At 25.1% G+C, this 24,468-nt stretch overlaps 1 protein-coding gene across 2 annotated transcripts in view; it reads right to left on the reverse strand.

Annotated features, from left to right (window-relative positions):
- LOC122856721 (protein Shroom) overlaps positions 1-24,468 on the reverse strand; it is a 77,976-nt gene that overhangs the window by 14,826 nt on the left and 38,682 nt on the right. The window contains exons 3-7 of one of the 2 annotated variants that reach the window (XM_044158505.1): positions 9,411-9,776; positions 8,590-8,902; positions 7,665-7,913; positions 7,425-7,546; positions 4,861-7,332 (exon numbers count right to left, since the gene is read on the reverse strand). In XM_044158505.1, coding sequence (XP_044014440.1) covers positions 4,861-7,332; positions 7,425-7,546; positions 7,665-7,913; positions 8,590-8,902; positions 9,411-9,776 — 3,522 coding nt within the window. Of the gene's footprint in view, positions 1-4,860; positions 7,333-7,424; positions 7,580-7,664; positions 7,914-8,589; positions 8,903-9,410; positions 9,777-24,468 lie in introns of both variants that reach the window. The other variant, XM_044158504.1, reaches the window with a different exon arrangement.

Consider the following 24,468-nt stretch of genomic DNA (forward strand, 5'->3'; position numbering starts at 1 on the left):
ATATAATTTAGCCAAACAAAATATACCTATTATTTAAAAAAATAAATTTACAATGTATTTATTATTAATTTTACCTTCTTATACGAAATTTATTATTGCCAAAAACCATTGTGTTTAAACTTCCAACTAAATTATGAACACTTAAACTCAACATTTGTCAAATTATTAATTTTTGTAAATTATTTAAAAACAAATATATATATATGATTATTTAAAAATTATATTAATTTTATTATTTGGATCATATCACTTGAATAAATTCACAGGCACACACTTTTTTGCTTTAATTATTTTTAATGATATTAAGAAACTTTTGTCACATAAATCCATAAATATTGTGATTTGCAGATATCGAAAAATTGACTTTTAATCAAAGAAGACATTTACGTAATTTTTAATTTAAGATTTTATGATTTTTAAAAATTAATTGATAATGAAATTTTTTTTATATTTTTTAAATTTTTGGAGTAGAGTGTGCGAGCAATGCTGGTGCTGTCAACTGAGTGAGCAGAAGCAATTTTGAGGTGACTAGGAGAGTGCCGGAGGCGACGCAAGCGCTCCAAGTGTCTTTGACTCTGATGAGTGGGGAAAAAATATATTCACCGGGTAATAAATATATTACGACGAATAAAGACATGATAAAAAATAATTAACAAAAAAAAATTCAAATTGAAAAATATTTAAAATTGAAAATAGCCATTTAAAAAAAAAAAGAAACCGAAAGAAAAAAACACAAAAGTTTATAGTTAAAATTTGAATAGAAATATATTTTTTTCATTTGATTTATTCAGAAGAATATTAAAATAAAAATTTAGAACAAATATAAAATTTAGAAAAATGTTAAATATAAAAATGATTTAACATTATAAATTTTATTTCAGTCAAAAGATGAATATATTGTTTATCAAGTTTTTTTTATTTTTAATTAATACTGTTTATCAAGTTTTTTTTTAATTATCATTTTTATTTTTTTTATATAAATAACAATAACCAAGTGATATCAAAGAATATCGTTGATGAATAATACGAGCATTATGAGTCATAAAAAATGATAAATTTATTTTTAAGAAACCAAAAAAGAAAAGAAAAAAAAAAACGAAATGATTTGATAAAAAATTCTGGCTGAAAGTTGAACACAGTGTTTGTTTAATATTTAAAATAATTATTGGATAAATAATTTTTATTTAAAAAATAAATAATTAAATGGATGATCAAAGGCGTTAAATGTCAGTGTGTATTAATAGATTGACAAGTTGTAAAAGCAAAGACCACCCCATTTGTTTTAGAAATAACAAATAAAAAAATTGTAAAAATAAACGAAAAAAAAAATGAGTTTCTTGTTGGATGATTAAATGTCGATACTGATATATATATTTTTTATAATTTCAAGTCATTGGAGATTAAAGAAAGCACTGAATAGACCGCTAACATTGCTGTGGTAACATCATACACATCAAAGACAAGAAAACCAAGTTGTCGATGTTATTCCGGTCTGTCACACGATCATCTTGTCTCAACTCAACTTATTCCAATATTCCACATCATCGTCAACTTGACATTTATTACCAAGAAAATAAAACTCGCGAAAAATAATATTAAAAAATATCTATGTTTTCTATAAATAGAAAATTAATATGAAAAAAAAAATTTTAAACTGTGTTAATTTTATTATAATAAAAATGGTAATATATTCTCTCATGAGGTTTTTCTTCTTCTTACAAATGCTTTATCTCAAAATGGAATCAAGACATTTATGACTCAAGTTTGCGGGATAATAAACTTGACCCAGAGTGTAAAATAATATTAAATAAAAATAAATATAATATAAACTTTGCAAAAAAAAAATTGTCATTTATCAATTATTTAAAAGAATTCCTATATTTTTTTTTTTTTTTCTATCTCAATCAATATCTGTCAGTTGAATCGATGGAAAATCATCGACTTCCTACATTCCCCCAAGTAAATTTTATAAAACCAGGAAGAAATAATATCTTGTTTGCAAATTGCAGCAATTCAGAATTTGAATATAAGCAAGCTTTTGTAAAAATAAAATGAAAAATACATCCTTTTTTTTATCTATCATGATTTTTATGAAATTTTTTTTTATATTTTTCTTTACAATTCACAATACGTCATTCGAAATATTTATTGTAAAATATATTTTTTCTATTTATTATAACTTATTTTATTTTTCTATGTCAATTTTTATTATTTTCTAGCTATATTTATATAATTTAAAATTTTTTTTTTCATAGCGGGGCACATGCTGAGCTAACGGTTGTATGCCTTCAATGTGACAACGATGTTTTGAACATGAACAACAATATTCTCAGTCCTTGCAAGTACAAAAATCAAGGAGGTTTCTTGCCACTGTGATATACCGTTTTATTTAACAACAATAACAACAATAATTATTATTATTTTGTGTTCTCTAGAGCTCGTCTCCGGTGTCACATTGTTTAAAGGCACTTTAAAACCAATTGATATATTTATTTTTTAATTTAAAAACAATTATAAAAAAATTTGTGTCAAGTAGTTAAACAATACAGAAGAAAAAACAAAAATTGTTTAAAGTACTCCTTTTAAAATACTATCTTTTTCATTAAATTATTTAGCTTTTTATTTGTATTTTTATTTTAAATGAAAAATTTTAAATAAAATTATTGTCAGGTGGACAAATGGGGGAGTGTGTTGGGCTCTTCAGGGTCATACAGGTGCATTTTTAAAATTATTTTTAACTTGTATAATATTTACAATAACTGTTGAAGGTAAAAATAAATTATAATTTTAAACTCTATATAGACTTTTTTTTGATCTTTCATAATTGTAGTTTTGTAAATTTATAAATTCATTTTTAATATCTTATTGATGTATGGTTAGATGATTATTTTTTAATAATCAAAAAAAAAATATATTCATCAATCATTGTGGTTAACTGATGCATGAATTATTATTTTTGATTTATTTTTTTTTTTTTTTTACTCTCTAACACTCTACTGTTTATTTTTCTCATTTTCATTTTAATTGAGATACACTTTTTTTTTTTTCTTATTATTTTTTTTGAGTCGGTCAAAGAAACTAATAATAGATAGACAAAAATTTATGAATCTATTTTTAACTCGAAAAATTTATAAAAGAAAATAAAATTTAAAAAAAAAGTTATGAAATTTAAATTAAATTTGATGAATAAATGAACAATGGAGAGAAAAAAAATTAATTTAATTTGAAAAAGAATTTAAATTGTTAATAATTTTGATATTTTTTTATGAATGCAAATATTTTTATTTGTTAATGATATCGAAAGAATAATAAAAACGAAATTATTTTTATTTTAAATATAATGTTAATTCATTTTTATCAACAGTGCATGAAAAAAAAATAAAAAATGATAATGTTGAAGAAGAAGGTGAATTTTTGTACACTTTAAAATAGCGCTGGAGCGTTGCATACATTTAGCTTGGAATAAGTTAGGTATATTTTCAATCAGAGCGAGGAGGAAACAAAAGAAAAGGTGAAAAGATTCATCGTCCCGTGGAGATCATTTACTACATCCTGCATCTGTTCCCTCAACGATCACGATCCATCTAACTTTGCCAAACGACGACGAAGAAGAAAAAGACAACTCAATCGTATTTTTACCCCCTTTCGCGAAAAACAGAGGATTAAAGAATCGAAAAAAAAAAAAAACAAATTAACACGACAGTGAAATCATTATTGACCAATTGTTCTTAGACTCAAACTATTTAAACGCATCTATTCTATCAGTATTGAAAAAGAAAAAAAATAAATAAAAAAGAGATAAAAAGGATTAACATCCGTTCATTGATGTAACCGACGTTAACTGTAACTTTAATACACTCCAGTTGATACTCATTGACCCCTGATTGGCAATTTTAATTGCATAAAATATTCAAGTAATAATACAGAAATATATGCAAATATAAATTTTAAGACATTTTAATTACTCCTTTACAGATGTAATAAAAATTTCTTCAAACTTTTATTATTCATATTTTTAAATAATAATTTATCTATATTATTTTTTGCACTTGGAGATAATTTATTGTTTATTTGTCGAAATTATTAGCAATAATTTTGTCGTCTTCATAATAGCAAATTATTTTGCATCAATATTTTACTTGTTTTAAATAAATTTACATGTTAATGGTTTATTATTTAAACAAAAATTAACTAGTCGAAATTTCATCCACAACTATGATGATTGATCAATGAAAAAAAAAAAAAGAAAGAAACTTTAATGTTTTGTTTAAAAAATGGAGCAATTTAAAGTTGAAAATTTCGATGACTTCAAGGATGACAAGCTTTAAATATGCATCGAACAAGATTGTATTTGTAAATTGAGCTTTTTTCATCAAATAAATTCGAAACTGTTATTTTTATTTTTTATTAACTGTTAAATAGCTATTTGTCTTTCCATCATTAGCAATGCAATTAAAATTTGTTGCAAGTAAATTAAATTTCAATTAAGATATAAAATTTCTTTTTTTTTTTTTTTTCAACCAATACATCTTTGAGGAATAAAATTTTTTAAAAATTAATATTAAAATAAATAAAAATCATAAAAAAATATTGTACATATTCTAATTGGTTTCAGAATAATCACATAAATTTTGTCTCACTGAGAAATAAATAATCATTCAGTGGGGGTGATCCTTCGTTATTTTAACCAAAAGAAATATATATTAACCTCCAGGCAAAACATGTATCAGTAACCAGCTTCAACTTATCACAATATTTTTTTATTTTATTTTCTCGTATAAATATTTCTCGATAAAAAAAACAAGAAGAAAAATCATCTATATATAAATAAATGTAATATGTAAAAGATGTTAAACTTACCCCTGGAGTGATTGAATATTTTGTGGAGGTGGTGCAGGTCTTGGTGGTGGTGGTGGCAGTGATTTTCTACCTGGTGTATTTTGTCTTGGTGCTAATGGTGGTGGCAATGGTGGTGGTGGTGGCGGTGGTGATGTTGAACTCGTTGATAATCCAGATAAATAATTATCATTATTTTTATTATCTGTTCTTGATACTGGTGCATCAATATATTTTGGTGGTAATGCAAAATAATTTCTTGGCTGTATATATTTTGGTGGTTCATGATATTTTTGTGGACTACCTTCGTGTATTAATTTTGAATTAGCTTCATATGATGTTCTAACTTTATTACCAACATTAAAACCACCATTACCACCAATTGAATCATGATATTTTTGTGATTTCATTGTCTCAGATGTTAATGACGACATGTAATTTGTTTTATTTATAATTGGTACTTGTGGTTGTGGTTTATTATAATTTTTAAATAAATAATTATCATTATTTTTAATATTATTACGCATTGATTCATGTCTTGTTAATTTAATTTCAACTGGTACTTGTGGTGATGCTTTTTGATGTCCACAATCATCATATTTTTTTGATGTTAATAAATCTGGTAATATTGCTGGTGGTCTTGTTGAATTTTTATCATCAACACTTCTTCTTAAATATCCATTATTTATTGTTAATTTTTGACCAGATGGATAACGTAAACTTGATCTACCAATTCTACTAACATTATTATTTTTTAAATAATCATTATTATCATCATTAAATGTTGTTTTACAATAATTATTATCATATATATTTTTTTTTGATTTTCTTATTATTGTATTTTCATTGGTATTATGATTATTATCCATTTCATTGTAATGATTTATTTCTGGTGGTGGTGGTGGTGGTAATGGTTCATCACAATTTAATACTTCATTAACAGTAACAGTTGGTGGTGATGGTGGTGGTAAATCTGGTGATGGTAAACGTTCATTATTAATATTTGTATTAAATACATTTCGTAAATGTGGTTTTTTAGGTGGTCTTTCAGGTACCCAATTATCAATTTTAATTGTTGGTCCCATAACAACACTACCATGTAAATCCATTGACAATGAACCACATGAATTACTATGCTGATGTTTTGGTAATTTCAAATCATTATTAATATTATTATTATTATTGCTACTGTTGCTCATTAATATATTATTATTACTATTATGATTTATTTTATTATCACGCCATGTACCATTAGCATAATCAGATGCAGATGATGCACGTCTTGATGATAATGCTCTTGGTCTTGGTGGTGGTTGTGGTGGTGGTGGTGATGATGATGTTGATGATGAAGATGATGATAATGATGATGTTGATTGTTGAGTCAATGATAATTGATAATTTTGATTATTATTATTGTTTGATGATTGTAATAAATATGGTTCTGAACGCCATGATGATGATGATTGATTATGATGATGATGTCTTTCATAAAATGATAATAATGCTTTTTTTTGTATTGCTTTTAATGTTGGATCAGATACACGATGACGTTTATCTGGATCTAAATATGTATATTTCATTTGTTGTTGTTTTTCAAGTTCATTTATTCTATCAGCAACAGATAAATTTATTTGTGGTGGTGATGATTGTTTTATTGTATTATTATTATCTTGTATTTGTGTTGTTGATATTGGATAAAGTTTTCTTTTATTTCTTTCTCTATCAAGATATAATACACTCTCTGAATGATGACGTTGTGGTGTTTGTACTCTTGCTGAATGTGCAATAAGTTGTTTACTATTATTATTATTATTATTATTATTAATTGATATATTTGTTTGACTAACATCAGACATTGAATCATTTATATTATTCCAATCATCTTGTTGTTGTTCTTGTTGTGGTTGTTGTTGTTGTTTTTGTTGAAGTTTTATAATTGGTGAATTTATTTGACCAGTATTATTACTATTATTATTATTACTATTACTATTATCATCATCGACATCATCATCATTATTAATGTCGATATTTGACTCTTGCCATTTTAAATTATTACTATCAGATAAATTACAAACATCATTGACTGATGAACAATGATTAATAACACCTTGTGAATTAATTCTATTTGTATTTTGTTTAAAATTACGATCATTTATATTTATTTGCCATTTATCATTATTTTTAATTATATTTTTACTAACATCACACATTGATCCAGGCCATTTATCTGAATAATTAATTTTTTTATTACTATTATTTATATTTGAATTTATTGTTACATCAGATAATGACTTGTGTTGCCAATTATTATCAGATGTTACTTGACGTAAACCAGATGATAAACTAACATCAGACATTGAACCATGCCATTTAAGTGTTTCACTACTTGATGCTGAACCATTTGATGATGTTGTTACAACACTATCACGTCCTTCACGTGATGTATCAATCCATGTTGATGGTCTTTGTGCAGCTGCTTCACTGTCCCTTCGTAATCTGCAATAATTATTTGATTAAAATTCAAATGAATAATAATTATAGAGTTGTTTTTTTTTGTTGAAAGAATAAATTCTAGTTTTAAAAAATACCTATCAAGAAATGGTGTTGTTGTTGTTGAATCAACACTAGATACATAACTATGATAACCCTCTGATTGTGCATAGCTTGCTTGTTGTGAATGTTGAACTCTTGTGTACTCTTCAAGTCCAGCCTGAGTCAATGTAGATTCTCGATAAATATCAACCTTTTTTTCATTAAATAAATATTAAAAAATATAAAAAAAATGTTATGATTTTTTTGAAATAAATAATAAAATATAAAATATTTACTTGGGATGGATCCTGATAACTCCTGACATATGCCTCAAGATCTGCATGACTAAGTGTTTGACCTGGTTGTTCTTGTTCATGTTCTGGTGGTGATGGAACAACATACTCAGCATCACCAATTGATTTACCCTCGCGATCAACACGAGGCCATAGTCTTGGTTGTTTTTGTTGCTGTTGGTTATCCTCCAGGCCACGTGATTCAAATGTCTCGCTTGGTATTTTCTCACATCTTTCCATCACCGTCTTGAGCTTTTAAATAAACATACATAAATTACATTATTTTACAGAAAATACATTTTTTTAAAAAATAATATTAAAGATATAAAAATTGATATAAGACATTAATATGTATCCGTGTTTGTTTTTTGATAACACCCTGAGCGACTTGATCTACTTTGGCAAATAAAAATTTTTTATTTTTATTTTTAATTATATTTTAAATAAATGATTTTTCATTGCTTAACTGACTTCTGTTGCAGTCAAAAAAATGACGTCAGTAAGTGCCGCAATAATAAGAGAAAAATTAAAAAAAAATTAAAAAAAAAAAAAAAAAAGGTAAATGTGGGAGTGGTGATTAATTGTCTTTGAGTAAGTTGAGAGTCGTCTGTCTTACTTTCCCAACTCACTGGAATTCAATCTCATTTAAGTCTCTTCGGACTTTCACAAAAAAAAAAAAAAAGAATAATAATAATGAATAATAAATAACCAAAACCAAAACATAAACAATAACAATATTTAAATAATAAATAAACACAGTAGTTACAGTGTTACAGGGTCATTTAAATTAATCACAGTATTATGACAATTTTTTATTTTCACTTTTGTAATATTAATATATATTTTCGTTATTTTTTTTTGGCGACAATAACTGTCAACAATGTATTATTGGTAAGAATATTTGTATAAATTTATAATAATTAATTACCTGTTGTGTAAATGTTGGATTTGGTCTTTTAATAATTGATGGTCTTGTGTATTGTTGTGGTTTTTCCTTGGGATAATTTGTATGATCTGTCCAGGACTTTGATCTGTGTGAGCCATTTTTATTATTATGTTGTTCATCATCATAATTACACTCTGATGCACTCGGCCAGGACGGATATTTCTCGTGACCTGGACCGTAACAGACGCCCTTGAGACTTGATGCGTCGCGCACTGGTGGTGTTGGTGGTGGCGAAGACGAGTCCCTTTCATTGAGAGTAAGACTGAAACTATCGAATCCAATACTTTCACTGTATCTAAAAACAAAAAAATATATAACAAAATTAAATTAAATTACTACTATTTTGTTTTTCATTTATCAAACAAAAAAAAAGCCATGACAATTAAATTTTTTTTAATTTAGGCCAATTGGTCATAACCGAGTTTGATAATTCCTTCATCATCATGTCACTATATTCCATTAATCAATATTAAAAAACAAGCATAAACAACATACGCAATAATTATATATACAAAATTGACAAACAAAAAAATTAGGTAACAAAAATAATAGATTCTAAAAATTATTTAACAAAAATTAATGATCATTGGACATTGACATACAAACAACTGTGTAATTTTTTAAAAATTTTTTTTACAAAATACTACTTTATAAATACAACAACCAACTGTTGCCTTGAAATTCAAAAATAATAATAATATTAACAACGAAAAGATCTAGCAACGAAATGAAAAAAAAAGGTTAATTACAAAATTAAAAAAATTAGTGGTTTGAGAGAGAAAAAAAATTAATTCAAAGCTTACCCGCTGTCATTTTTATAACCAGGTGTATTTTTTTTATATCCATCATTGTGATCAATATTATTATGATCATTTTGTATATTAATATTATCATGACAATTATTATTATTACGATGATATTGATGATTATTTTTATTTAATGTTGTATTACAACTGGATTGTTGTTTATGATAATTATCTTGAGGATAAATATTGATGTTTTTATAATTTTTTGTTCCACATTGATGCGTTTGGCCTGAATATTTTATTCCGTTGTTATTTTGCGTGCATGAGGGTGTACCTAGGGTATCATCCTGGCCACGATATGCCGTTGGGGACGGCTGAAGCTCTGTCATCTCGTTACACGTGGACCCGCCATTCGAGATACAGCTGAAAAATTTAAAAAAAGAAATATTAATTTTATAATTACGTTAAATTTAAATTTTAAATATAAAAATTTTATAATTTTACTTGATATATATATAAATAAAAAATATATAAAAGGTAATTAATAAAAAGAAATAAAAATTAAAAAAAAAATTTCAAATTGGCATGGGTTTTAACTGAAATACCGCGGTTCTCTTTGCTGTAATTTTCAAACGGTAAAATTGTTGGGTTGTCTTCGCCCTCAAACCAATATACGTAAAGTTTCATTTATATATATGTTTAAATTTACGCTGTATATCCAAATGTATAATATACCTTGGTAGGGTAAAAAAAAAAAAATTGCTGACGGGATAATCGTGTATACTGGATAAAAGCATCGAGTCATTTGGGCTTGAGGCTCTCCTCTCTTCTCTCTTTGAACATTCACCATGAACCTCTAAGTGTTTGTGCAAGATAAAAAATATAATGATAAAGAACAGTGCGTTTGCGAATTTATCAATGTATATATACATTTTTTATATTGGAGTGTGTGTGATAATACATTTTGTAATGCAAGTTTCATGTAACCCTTTTGTCTTGAGAATTCGGCGAGTGGATGACCCTTAATCTCAAGAGATCTTTAAAAAAAAAAATGTATATTGTTGCCGAAGAAATGTACCGAAAATAAAATTCTTTTAATTTTTTTTTTTGTTCAATTTAAATAATTAAAAATAACCCTTTAAAAAAAAAAACGATTTAAATTGTTGAATTAATTTTCTGAATGTCTTTGTTCGTTGTAGAATTTTTTAATTAATAAAAATATAATTTTTTTATTTTTTATTAATTTATGGGATAATTATTATATGGAAAAATGTTAAATATTTGTATTTATTATTTTTAGTAATTTTTTTTTATGTAATAAATTGATGATTTTAAACGATAGAAAGTTGAAAAATTTAAAAATTTAATTTTTTGTTTTTACAGTATAGACAAGTTAAGTGTCGAGTGTTTAGCAAATTATATATAAATAGGTGGGAGGTGTGAGATGAAATTAAAAAAATAAAAAATATATATGTGTTGAAGAGGAAGGTGTTTTGCCGTAGTTCATAACGGATAAGAACAGAAGATTACATCACGTTATTAATGCGAGAAGTTCGTTGACTGGTTTGAATATTATGCCCAGTGGTTTTGTATGTAATTTAAGAGAGTTGATCGTGACGATGAATAAATGAAACGTATATAATACACTGAACAACAGTTTAATAAACAAAAAAAACCAAATAAAATATTAATAAAAATCTTAAAAACCCAAAATTACAAATAACAGAAATAAAATTCATCTTATAATTTTCTTTTTATAAAAAAAATCTTTAAAACTATGTCAAATAGAGTGATAAAAATATTTTAACACTAATTTAAATTCTCATCCTTGATATGGATTCAAAATAATAATAATATAAAATAATAATTTATCATTTATTCAGCTCAATATATTTTTTTTATTTATTCTTCTCAAATACAAGTTTAATTACCTCACCGAAAAGAGAAAAAAAAAAAAAGGTTGTTAGGGTCAATGGACCGAATTTGAAAAATGTATATATTTTTTTATTTCGAAGGATATATTGGACATTGGTGTTTAAAGTCAAGTCAATGATTTACACAAATAGAAATGGGTGTCATATTATATACAAGGTCATGACAAGACAAAATTATAAAAAATAAAAAAAACAGTGACTTCTGAAGAGATCATCAAACATCGATAGGCAATATATCATATATGTACAGATAGAAAAAAAAGGTAACAAAAAAAATAAATATTATAAATATAATGATGAGAGAAAATAATTTAAAAAAAATATAATAATAAATTAAGTATATCTAACGTTGATGGAATACCAAAATCAGCTTCCGTTAGTATTACATATATCGGTCGATCGATGGATCAATCATCAATTGATTCATTGAATTCGAATTTTATTTTTGCACGTTATTTTATATGAACTACTCATTCACCCTTCTCTGCACTTTATATATATATTTTTTTGATTTATAACGGCTTAAATATCAAACGAAAAAAAAAAATAAAATTCATGATTTTTTAGATTTAAAAAAAGCCAAAAATTCTCGATCAAATTTAATTAGAAAAAATCTAATTTAAATGGCTAATTTACAAAGAAAAAATAATAGATAAATAGAAAAAATTCTTGTGGAAATTATCGATATATTTTTGTATATAAAGAAATTTATTTTAAAAAAATTTTTTAAATATCACGCTTTTTTTTTTTCATATAAATTTTAATATCAAAAGAATTATTGAATTATTTTTTTTTAATAAAATATTTATCATCAGGTATGTATAAATTATTTTTATTTTTTATAGACAGTTGTTTACTCGCCCGGGGGTCCTAACAACCACGAGAATATATTTTTTTTTCTACCAGGATGATCCAGGGTTATGGCGTTGGTGCAAACGCACACACATCATTGGTTTAGTTGGTTACAAGAAACCGGTAATTTTTTATCCTCGTCTTTCACGTATTTTAACCCTTGCTTATTTCTATTTTTTATAATTTATTTATCATTTTTATATATATAAATTATGTTTTTTCTTTTACATTGACTACAGTTCATCATTGCGTGGGTGAATTAAACTGGACATTTACTTGAATTTATATCTACTGAGAAAACATTTACACGTGGAGTGTCTTAAAACACACCTTAAATAAAAATAAATTGTCATTATTTTATTTTGACTAGAAGATTGAATAAAATATTTTTAAAATGATATAAAAATAGGACGAATTGAATATGATAATCATTATGTAAAATCTGGATAAATTTTTTTTCGATTATGTTAGCCACTTTTGAGTTGACCAACTTTTGTAGGGCCAATTATTTTGCTACCGGTTTTAACGATAAACGATCTTCTCATGTAGATCCTCTCTTCAGGGCAAATAAATAAATAAATAAATAAATAAATAAAGATTCACGATGCCAATCAATGTGTCAACGTTATCGCAACTTCAGGCGTTACATGCACATTCCACCAGGAAATAAATAAAAAACATAAAAAAAAAAACGATATTTATTATTATTAAAATAATTAATTCTATTTTTTTCATATAAAATCAATTAATATTAAAATTTATTTACAATAATTTCAAGAAACATAAAAAATAAAATTTATAAAAAAAAAAATAATTCTAATTTTACCAGGTATTGTTATAATTTTATTTTTTATTTGTTAAATAATTTTTTTCCAAGAAACTAAAAGTGCAAGGTGATGTATTTATGTCGAGTAAAAATTCCTCACCGCCAACCATATGCCTTGGTGAAAAAAAAAAAATTATTATAATAGTGTAAGAAAGACGAGTTAAAAAACATGAAAAAAATTATTTAAAAAAAAAAATACAATAATAATTTGAGAAGCATTTATTTTTCCTCGGTGTTGATTTCAAGTTTGCACCTGGTGACATAAGTGTACAAGTGCAAATGACCAGACTCCTTGCAAATAACCAAATGAACACAATAAAATTTTTTAAATAAAAAAAAAATAAATAAAACAAACTAAAGTAAAAAATAGTTGATTTAAAAAATGTGCTTTGTATAAATGTCTTAATTCAAAAGAATTAAAAAAATATATGAAAAAAAAAAATACACGAAGAACAATTAACCGTCCATTTCCGTCGTGCAAAAATTTAACAATGAACTTTGTGTTATCATCATCATCATCATCATCATCATCAGCTCCTACCGGAAATAACTAGACAGGTGATATATATATTTTTTTTTCTTCATTATTTTAACCTTGAATAAAAAGTCTTAAAAAATTTATATTAAATAAATAAATAATAATAATATTACTGTTAATTATAAAAAAAGTAAATTAATATTGAAAAATTATTCTCACGACCTTATCTACCACCCCATAAATATATTTGTCAGTCATATAACTGTGATCCTAATAAATCTCTAATGCTGTAAAACGGTTTCAATATCATAAGAACATGTCAAAGTGCCGAGACACGGTGTACAACAACTCGTTGTTTATATATAAATTTTTTTTATTATATAAAAATTAATTCCAAGAAGTCATTTGAAATAAAAGATACATACAGACCAAGTGGTCAAAGAGATTTGAAATAATTTTTCACAATGTCTTTCTTCTACTTGTTGGTATATCAAGGTATAAACTTGATGATACTTCAACATCATCAGCATCATCATTATCATCAAGATATTTCTCATTCTCTTTTTCATGAGAGTCATCTTCTTTTTATTTTTCTTTTTCTTCTTGGGCAACATTGTATTCACATTTAATAGTATACAGGAAAAGTTTGTAATAATAATATAAAAAATATATATTTATACGAGACTGAAAAATGTTGATTTTACTTGTTGAGCTCTGATTTGTTGTGATTGTTTGTGATAAAAAAAAAAAAAGCTGAAGAAGTATATATTTGCTTGAGATAAAAATGGAAAAACGACAATGTTTTTTTTTGTAAATTCCATTGAACGACATCTGTTCAGAGTCGTTCCGCGTTCTATGCACGATCAAGACCACCATCATCATCATCATGCTCATCATCATCATGATCATCATTATCATCAGCATCATTATTATCATCAAACTTGTATTCATTCACTTATATATTTACTTGATAAAATATATATAAATACATATTTTTGTATAAATGTTTATTAATTTTTTTCTAAATAATTTTTACGTCAAAGTGTTGAGCAACAACACATTTAAATACCAATTTAATTTTTAAATTATATAACAAGCACATATAAATATTTATAATAATTTTTTATCTTAAAAAAAATACTCAAATATTTACTTGAATATTTAAAAATTTTTGTTATAAAAATAATAAAAATAGTAATAATGTTTTAAGTGAAAAATAATTTATTTTTTTTTGCTTTAAATTTAAATAAATAATTAAATATTTTTAATTATTATTTTTTGATGTTAAAAGAATAAATTAAAAATCATTATTTCAATTTAAATTAACATTTAAGATATAAATTATTTTTAAAATGTAGAAAATTTTATTGAATTATATTTTTTTTTTAATTAATTTTTTATTTGATTAATAAGTTATTTATAGTGGCAACCCTTTGACTCAACTGCACGCAATCTTATTAAGTTAATTGATCTCGTAAATTAAACATCCCTAAATGAAAATAATTTTTTTTTTTTTTTATTTTTCTTAAAAACTTTGCATAATAAAAAATGTAAAAAATAAAAAAAAATTATTTAAAAAACATTTGTGACTTCCGGGATAAGTATACATGTTATATATTTGTGCTTGTGCTTTCTCGTATATATCGCGAGAAATACACTATATTTATATGACACTGTAGCACGCATGAAACGTAAAATTTATGTCTCGTGTTCATTGAATTCGAGTAAATTATACTTAACGATATTTAAGTATGATATTTTTTATAATATTATAAATATATTTTTTTAAATATAAATTTATTTAATCAAACAATAAATAATTGTATATTTTTTTTTTAAATATATATCACTGAATTAAGCCTGTTTTTAAAATTTAAAAAAATAAAAAGAAAAGCTTTTTATTTCGGAAGAAATTTGATAGCAATTGATAAAGAAAAATAGAGGTATTTTTATGATCATGATATTTTAAATTATCCATCAAATTTATCAAACTTTTTTGGACAAATTAGAGGACAAAAAATTCTTAGACAAATAGGTATAGATAAAAATTTCACTTGGCATTTTTAAAACATTTTTTAATACAAAAAAAAATGGAAAAAATTGAAAATGCCAATTGTGATTTTAACTCAGTGATATATATTGAATTGATATGATTCAAAAGAAATGAGAAAAAAAAATTTTTTATAAACAAAATAATAATAAATACAAGTAAAATAAAAAAAAGGTGAAAAAATTCATGGAGTTGGAACAAGATAAATTGCGCATTTATTCACACAAGTTATATACAAAGTCAGCAACAATGCAACTTGGTCCAAGTGAATTATTGGTACACCTAGGTTCCAGCTTTATTCTACATAAAAATATATATATCTCAAAGAAAATTCAATGCCTCCCTTGTGCTCATGCGAAGTGTACTTCTTTCAAGCATTTATTAAATTTTTTCGTTTGTTAATATATTCTTTATATTTATTTTTTTTTTTGTTTTTACTTTTCATATATAATTTTTTTTTATTCAAGCTTCTCATCTGATGCAACACACACATGGAGACTTGGTGGCTTGTAAAATATATCAAGCACATACCAACACTGTCGACTAACAAACCAGCACCAAGGATAATGTTACAATATGTCTTCAGGGTATATCTTGATTATCAGCTCTGATTTTTTAAATAATAATTTATTATTATTTATTTTTTTATAATGTATCCGGGATAATTTTTTTTTTTTTTTTGATAATTTTTTTAACCGATAAATTATCGATAATAATTAATTGATTTTATAATTTTTTATATTTTAATTATTTGCATTTAAGCAATTGAATTTTTTTATATGAAAAAAATTTTAAATTGTATTTTAAATTTATATAACGAGCACATTGGCGCGCTACGCGCGCCTGTATCTATACCTTCTATAAGGTTCATTGTTCATTGATTTTATAAACACAAGTATTATCATAAAAAAAAAAGAATGAATAAATTGACGAAAAGTTTTCAATTTATTTATTTACACATAAATCACACATAATTCACACGTAATTTTTAGTCTAATAACATCAAGATTGAATGTTTACTAAAAAAGTTGTGCTACCTTAATATGTCAATTTTAAAAAAAAATATTTAAAAAAATTTTGTTTTTGAATTATTTCTTCACACATAAAAAACACATAATTCGCACAAAATTTTAAGCCCAATTGCATCGAGATCCGATGATTATTAAAAAAGTTGTGCTAGCTTAATATGTCAATTTAAAAAAAAAATATAAAAAATATTAAAAAAAAATTTTCTTTCAAATTTATTTCTTCACACATAAAAAACACATAATTTACACAAAACTTCAAGCCTAATTGCATCGAGATCCGATGATTATTAAAAAAGTTGTGCTAGCTTAATATGTCAATTTTTAAAAAAAATATAAAAAATATTTAAAAAAATTTTCTTTCAAATTTATTTCTTCACACATAAAAAACACATAATTCGCACAAAATTTTAAGCTTAATTGCATCAAGATCCGATGATTATTGAGAAAGTTGTGCTAGCTTAATATTTGAATTTTAAAAAAAAATGTAAAAAATAAAAAAAAAATTTTCTTTCAAATTTATTTCTTCACACATAAAAAACACATAATTCGCACAAAATTTTAAGCCTAATTGCATCGAGATTCGATGATTATTAAAAAAATTGTGCTAGCTTAATATGTCAATTTTTTAAAAAAATATTTAAAAAAATTTTCTTTCAAATTTATTTCTTCACACATAAAAAACACATAATTCGCACAAAATTTCAAGCCCAATTGCATCAAGATCTAATAATTATTAAAAAAGTTGTGCTAGCTTAATATGTCAATTTTTAAAAAAAACATAAAAAATATCAAAAAAAATTTTGTTTACTCGCTTTTTTTTGTTGTTTTTTCGTTGCTAACGAAATAAATAAAAAAATAATAGAAAAAGGCAAACAGAAAGAAATTTGTATGAGAGTAAGTGAGAAAAAAACAATGACCAATCAAATGTCCGGAAGACCGATGATGTTTGTCCTTTTTATATTAGGATTTAATTTTTAAATATTATTTTATTTTTCAAGATAAATATAATACTGGAGAAATTTTTTTTTCAATTTTCAATTGAGAAGTTTATTTAAGACAGATAAATTGTTTTTTAAAAAAAAATTACATTAACTAGAATTTAAAAAACATTTAATAAAAATTTTTATTAATGTAAAAAAAAAGGTATTTAAAAAAATATATATATTTCTAACCACAGAGAGAGACCTCTATCACTCGCATGCAATTAAATGTCTGGATTGTAAAAAAAAAAAATTATATATTTGTCTGCACGATAGAAAATTCCATGTGAAATTAATTGGAATGATGCATTGCTTGAACACCAGATAAATAAAAAAAATATGTAAATCTTGTTTTAACATGTGAAAAATATTTTTTAAAATTATTTCTAACCCATCAGTGATATTACCGTTTACTTTAGCATTTTTTTATTTTTTTAAATTTATTTATTCTTTTGCATATCCTCACTTTACCTAAATTCTCAAACGCCTTTAAACATAAATATCTGACTCACAAAAAAAGGAGGAACAAACAAATTGTTTTTTATATAAATTTTTTTAAAATACTTTTTAAAATTCGCGTGGGACAAAAGCACCGTTGACGAGCCAATATAAATTTTGTCCATAACGAATTTCCTTTTCGTCAAACTTGCAAGAAAAAAAAAATATATATAAAATTTATTCATGCGTGACTAAAGATATAACAAACGGTAATTTTATCAAAAAATTTGACAAACAAACCTTGAAGAATTTGGTCCATAAAAATGGTCAGAAAAAAAAAATAAAATAGCGCATCTTTTGTGTTTATAACGTGTCTTATCATTGATAATGTTAAAAAAAAAATAAAAAAACAAAAAAAAAAATATAGAATATAAAAAATATGATAAAGAGAATGCGTTGATTTAAACCGCCGCAAAAAGGAATCACCTTTGCGTGGTGGTATTGAAATTATCTCGCTTGACTCCTCCTAATTCCACCTCTTTTACCCTCATCTTAACACAACTTATGCTATATGTTGTATACAGTAACACAGGCCATATCCATTCTTAGCAATCACGACTAATTCAAGAGTCATCACGAGCGTTCTAAATCGACCTGGGAAATTTTCTTTGGTGTTGAATTTATCATGCAAAAGGTGGGAGTATAAAAAAAAAAAAAAAAATCATGTTCAAGAAGACTCTTTGTTGATCACTCTGAAAATTCATCCTTTATTTTATTTTTTCACTTGAAGCATCTTTTTTCATTTTCGTATTTGTCTTATTATTATTATCATATTTTTTTTCTTCTTCTTCTTGACTTTGAACATTTGTTCGAGCATTATATATATATACCCTGAGTGGATATCCTCGTGTACATCGTGATTACCGTTAACTTGGGTCGATGAAGTGCGCGCGAAACTGAAACGGTTGAAGAAAATACAAAAAGAATAGGAGCGAAGAAATTACAGGTACAAAAAAAAAAGAAATAAAAATCAACAAAGAAACTCAGTAATGTCAAGATTAAATTATGTGAATTAAATTATGTCACTTTGTTCAAGTCACCCTTGGGGCGTGAAGAAGGTCGTGTGAAAAAAAAACTCGGTTATTAAATAATTTTGATAGTTATAATTTGTCTATTTTGTTATTTTTTCTAAAATATATATTTTCCATTATTTTCATCTTGATAATGTAAAAAAAAATAAAAAATTCTTTGTAGATATTTTAATGTAAAAAAAAAAAAAAACGAGTATATTTTAATTACAGGTTAACAAACGTTTCAGTAGTTTGCCGAAGGAAGTTGAGACAACACACAAACATACCAAGTATAATCATGAATAATTTTCACGGGTTAAAAAACACGCGGTGATTTTAAAATAAAGATATTCTCGTTAATTCCTTTGAATTATTTTCTAATATTTATTATAATTTATCTAAAAAATAATGAGATTCATCCCTTTTAAAAAACATAAAGATTACTGACCTAAAAAGTTACATCATCATTTGATATTTTTTTTCATTTATTTTACAAGAATAAATGATGAAAATTATTTGATAAAAATTCAAGATATTCCGTTAAGTTGTATATTGCAAATATCAGAAACAAAGACAAAGTTATTTTCACAACGACGACGATGGGGGATGAGGATGAGAATTGAATATGTTGAAGGTGGATTGTATGAGGTTAGGTAACGGTTGCTGTAGCAGTTAAGGAGCCGCTGTTACTTGGCCAAGAGGAGCAGACACGACGACGTCTACCTTCAAGTGTGTCTTTTTTTTTTTTTTATTTATATTCCTCCTTTATCCTCCTCCTCCTCCTCCACACTTGCCAATATTAAATTCACTGTCTATCCTCATACATAAACACATAAATAAAAATAAAAAAAAATGGAAATTAAATAAATAAAATAGTCAAGTTGTCAAGTGGCAAATCAACTGTCCCTTCTGTTTATTTTTTATTTTTAATGCTCATGGGTTATTCGCGTCATTCACGGTGAAATATGGAACGATAGTTTATGTAGTTAATAGCATGGTCAAGATCAATCCAAGTGTATCAAAGTAGGTGGACACAAGATGCCATCGATACTGACAAACAAGATATTTATTTTTATCATCATCATCATTTCAATTATTTATTACTATTATTATTATTATTATATTCTTTTATAACTTATTTTACACTTGGTTTTTTTGACTTGTTAAAAAATACTCCCACAAATGTTAAACGTCACCTCTTTGTTCAATGTTCACCCTTTTAGCCCAGTTATTTACAATCCTTTTCCGGACTCGTGACTGGTATCACCTCAACTTCAATGAACAAGAGCAACAACAAAGATACGATGAGTTAAAAAATATATATATAAAATAAAAAGTTGACTTAATGTACATTGTAGATATACATTCAATGAGACAACAAGAAAAATAAATAATGACAACTTTAAATGACTCGTATATATTTTTATTTTTTTTTTCTTTTCCAAGTATAATCATCAAGGAACCGCAACACTTTGAGTATTAAACATATATATTTATTGTGTGTGTGTTTATATTTTATTTATATATTTTATATATCCACAAAAACATTATGATTTTTTAAAATATCTACTTTAGAATATCTACTTTAAGAGGTGCATATGCACTTTGAGGATAAAACAAGATAAAAAAAAAAACATAAAAAAAAAAAAATAATAATATTGAGATGTGATGGTGATGATCATGATGATGATGATGAAGATGATGATGGTAGAATATAAAAAAAAAATTAGAATGGTTTAACCGGGTGTGGGTTGTACCGTTTTCAAGTCCTCAAGATATAGCGCCCTCGAGACTAATGCAAAAAGGTATATGATTCGCCTACGGGTGATCTAACGATTAACGAGACAACAAACCGTTTTCTGGATGACCCTTTGGATGCAGGTAAGTGCGACCAAATGCCAACAATATTATACTCTTTGTTAGAGTTTATATAAAACGGTATTGAAAATTATATTTACAATCTCGTTATTATTATACTTTTTTTTTTTTATCTAAAATTTATACTAAAATTTGTATTATTATTTATGAAAAATATTTTATTGCTATTATTTCTTTTCGATTATTATGATTGTTCATAATATCAAGAGAATTATTATTATATTTTTTTTCGAAATTGTTTTTTTTTTATAAAAGGGGGAAAGTTTTTGATTCATGATTATAATATATGTGATATATGCTACCAGTTATTTTTGTTTTAATTTTTTTATTTTACTCTCATCTCATTACCAGTGAGACCATTCTCACATCCGCAAACATACAGATGACCTCGACACACGGAAGGCATCGATCTCACTCCCATGCTCATTATTACCTTACGATGCAAAATAATATATAAAATAATAATATGACTAGTTGGAATTTAGGCTTCTTGTAAAAATGAAAGTGTTGAAATGAAAAATAAAAAATAAAAAAGTATTGTGACTTGTTAAATTGGAAGATGAGATACAGACAAAAGAAGACATATTTATTTATTTTTTGGTTCATTTATTATTATTTTTTTTTATTACCCAATAGCAATGAACATTAATCTACTGCCAATCTAAATTACATTCTATACACAATCTTTGTGTATTTATTATATTTTTATTTTCGGCGTAAATCAAAGTTACGGATCTCATCTGATCATCATCTTTTGAAATTTTTATTGCTCCATGGGGTTCGATCGAAGGAAGTACATATTTTTAATGTCGTAAGGTCAATATTATCACTCTCTTTTTTTTTTGTTTTCAAACAGACATAAAGATAATAATAATAATGATGATAAAACAAATTTAAATCCACGACCTAGTATACGATTTTTTTTTCCATCAGTATCTGTTTTACGAGGCAGTTCTTTTAGCATGTTATATACTTGTTATATATTTTTTTTTTTTCTCAATCTTCTTTGTTTATATTTGAGTGTGTACATTTTTTTTTGTGTTGTCGACATGACCTTCCCTGATGATCATTCAAAGTGCGGTGCGAGAGGACAAAGAGGATGTAGAATATATTTTTATTTTTTTATTTTTGATATTTCCCCATAGGTATCGTAGACATTAACTCGCGTGACCGGGATTTAGGTTCGCATGACCCCCTTTGCGGACAAGATGATCGTTTGAGAGTAACCGACCATTTTTAAAATAAAAAAAATATATTTAAAAAATACCTGGCACAGTTCCTAACCTCAAACGTTCCTCCCACCATTAGCATCATTATTTTATTTTTCATATTATTTCTAATTCAAAAAAATAGAAAAAAAATCATACATTCCGCATGAAATTATAGGAAATTAAGGGCAGATATTATTTCTTGACCATGACGCAATAATTTTTGACCTTCACCCAAAAGATTTATTGATGATTTTAATAGTACAATGGGACTTTGTAAGATGGATATAATTTCAGGCTATAAATGAGGCAATATTATCGAACGCCTGTTGAGACATTCATGATTGGCGCATTATTGTTGACCTCTGATCAGCCACAAAGACACGCCATCGTGATGTCTATTTATTTTATTCAATTTCTTCAACTATTTTTCCTTTTTTTTTTATGTCTATTTTTTATAGAAAAAATACTCTTTGTTCAGTGTTCATTCATCTTGTTGAGTATTGACTTTTTATAATAATTATTTGCTCAAAACTACGATTGGCATTTGCAGCTATTTCAAATTGTTATTATAATTATTAAAATTCATTAAACAAACTATCAGAAACTTGGAAAAATTATAAGCAAAATTAACAGAGATTTTTTCGAAAACTTTTTTGAAATCGAAATCGAAACGAAAATGATCATTTTTCGATTTTTTCTAAACAATCTTTCCGTTGTATTATTTTAAATTTAGCATTACTTATGCATTTAACAATAAAAAATACAAAAACGTTTAGAACCAGGGCGAGTCTTTGAAAAAAAAAAAAAAGTTCAAAATTCAAAACGTAACACCGTGGGAGCGCGTGCGGTACTGTTTCACGGTTTCTTCCTCGTGAAAGTGATCCCCTTCTTTTACATTATCATGCATATTTTAGATTTTTTTTTTAAACGATAAGCCAAGATACATATACATCTTGTATATATTTAGTCTGTATATAATAGTATTTGCAAATTGTCCAAGTTATAAACAGACTATTTTAAAATGATCACGTTTTACTCGACTTTGATAAGTATTACTGATAGATTGCGGCCATTTATTTTGTCTGCTAATATTATTGCATCGATTATACATGTATGTACTTGTTGTATGTGTGTATGTTTATAATTTAATTGTATATGTGAGTCTACATCAGTGTGTATATGTCGATTAAAGAAAATATAAAGATTGATCATTTATGTGGCGCTTATATGTAGTATTAAAATATAATTTCGTAATTATATATATATTGAAAGAACATTGGCGAGTTACGCGATGTATACCTCAGTTATTATACTTATATATACTAAATGCATTATATCGCAAGGTATCATCTTTTCATACCAAAGATATATCCATTTTCATTGATCTTCTTCAATCTTTTTCTCTCAACTGATTACAATCAATAATCATATGATTTATGAAAAAATTTAATTATATCATTCAATAAAACATAAATTTGTCATTCAATATTTATTATTTTATTATTATTTTTGTAAAACGAGTTTGAGATTTTTTTATAAATTATATATTAAGTTTATATTAAAAAATTTTAATTTTATTTTGCCTCTGGGTTTGAAAAAATTTGTAAATAAAATTGTTGATTTTTTTATTTCTTTGTTTAATGAAAATACTAGAAAACAGAGGGGTTTGTCTTGATCGATCACGATAAGTTCCTTTCACTACACGGTTTTAATGTAGATCAAATAGACTAAAAAAAAAAAGTCAATGAGATAAAAAAAAATATGTTATTTGATAATGGTATCTGGCTTTTATCGTTTCGGCATTCAAAATCGTGCAATAATGGCAAATAAATCCCGTACAACTGTCGTGAATTATCGATTAATTGAATCAACAGATGGATAGATGGAATATAAATTTTAACAATCAAATATACTTATTGAATTTCTTTATGATTTAATTTTTTTTTAATTTAGAATTTACATGTTTTACATTTATCATTTCATTTTACTTTTTTTTTTCTTTCATTTGTAGAAATTCATTTTTACATGTCAAATTGGAAATTGTAAGTTTTTATTTTTTATGTATCCTTGTATTGTGGTCACGATAAGTCAGGGGCGCATTTTTTGTGGTCAAAAAGAAAAAAAAATGATAAAAAAAAAATCACGTGTCACCCGAGACCAACTTTGATCTCCCTTTCTATTTGAAAATATGTCACGAATAATATATTAAAAATTTCTAAACTATATTTTAAATAATTTATTTCAATTGTTATTAGTGTATATGTAGGAAAAATTAAATTTATCTTGTTTTTTAAAATTCATTTAGGAGTTATTTAAATTTTCTTATTTTTATTTCTTCAACATCAGATGGAAAAACAAATTTATTTAGCT

Source organism: Aphidius gifuensis, linkage group LG5 (genome assembly GCF_014905175.1).
Source record: "Aphidius gifuensis isolate YNYX2018 linkage group LG5, ASM1490517v1, whole genome shotgun sequence".
In the NCBI taxonomy this organism is placed as follows: Eukaryota; Metazoa; Arthropoda; class Insecta; order Hymenoptera; family Braconidae; genus Aphidius; species Aphidius gifuensis.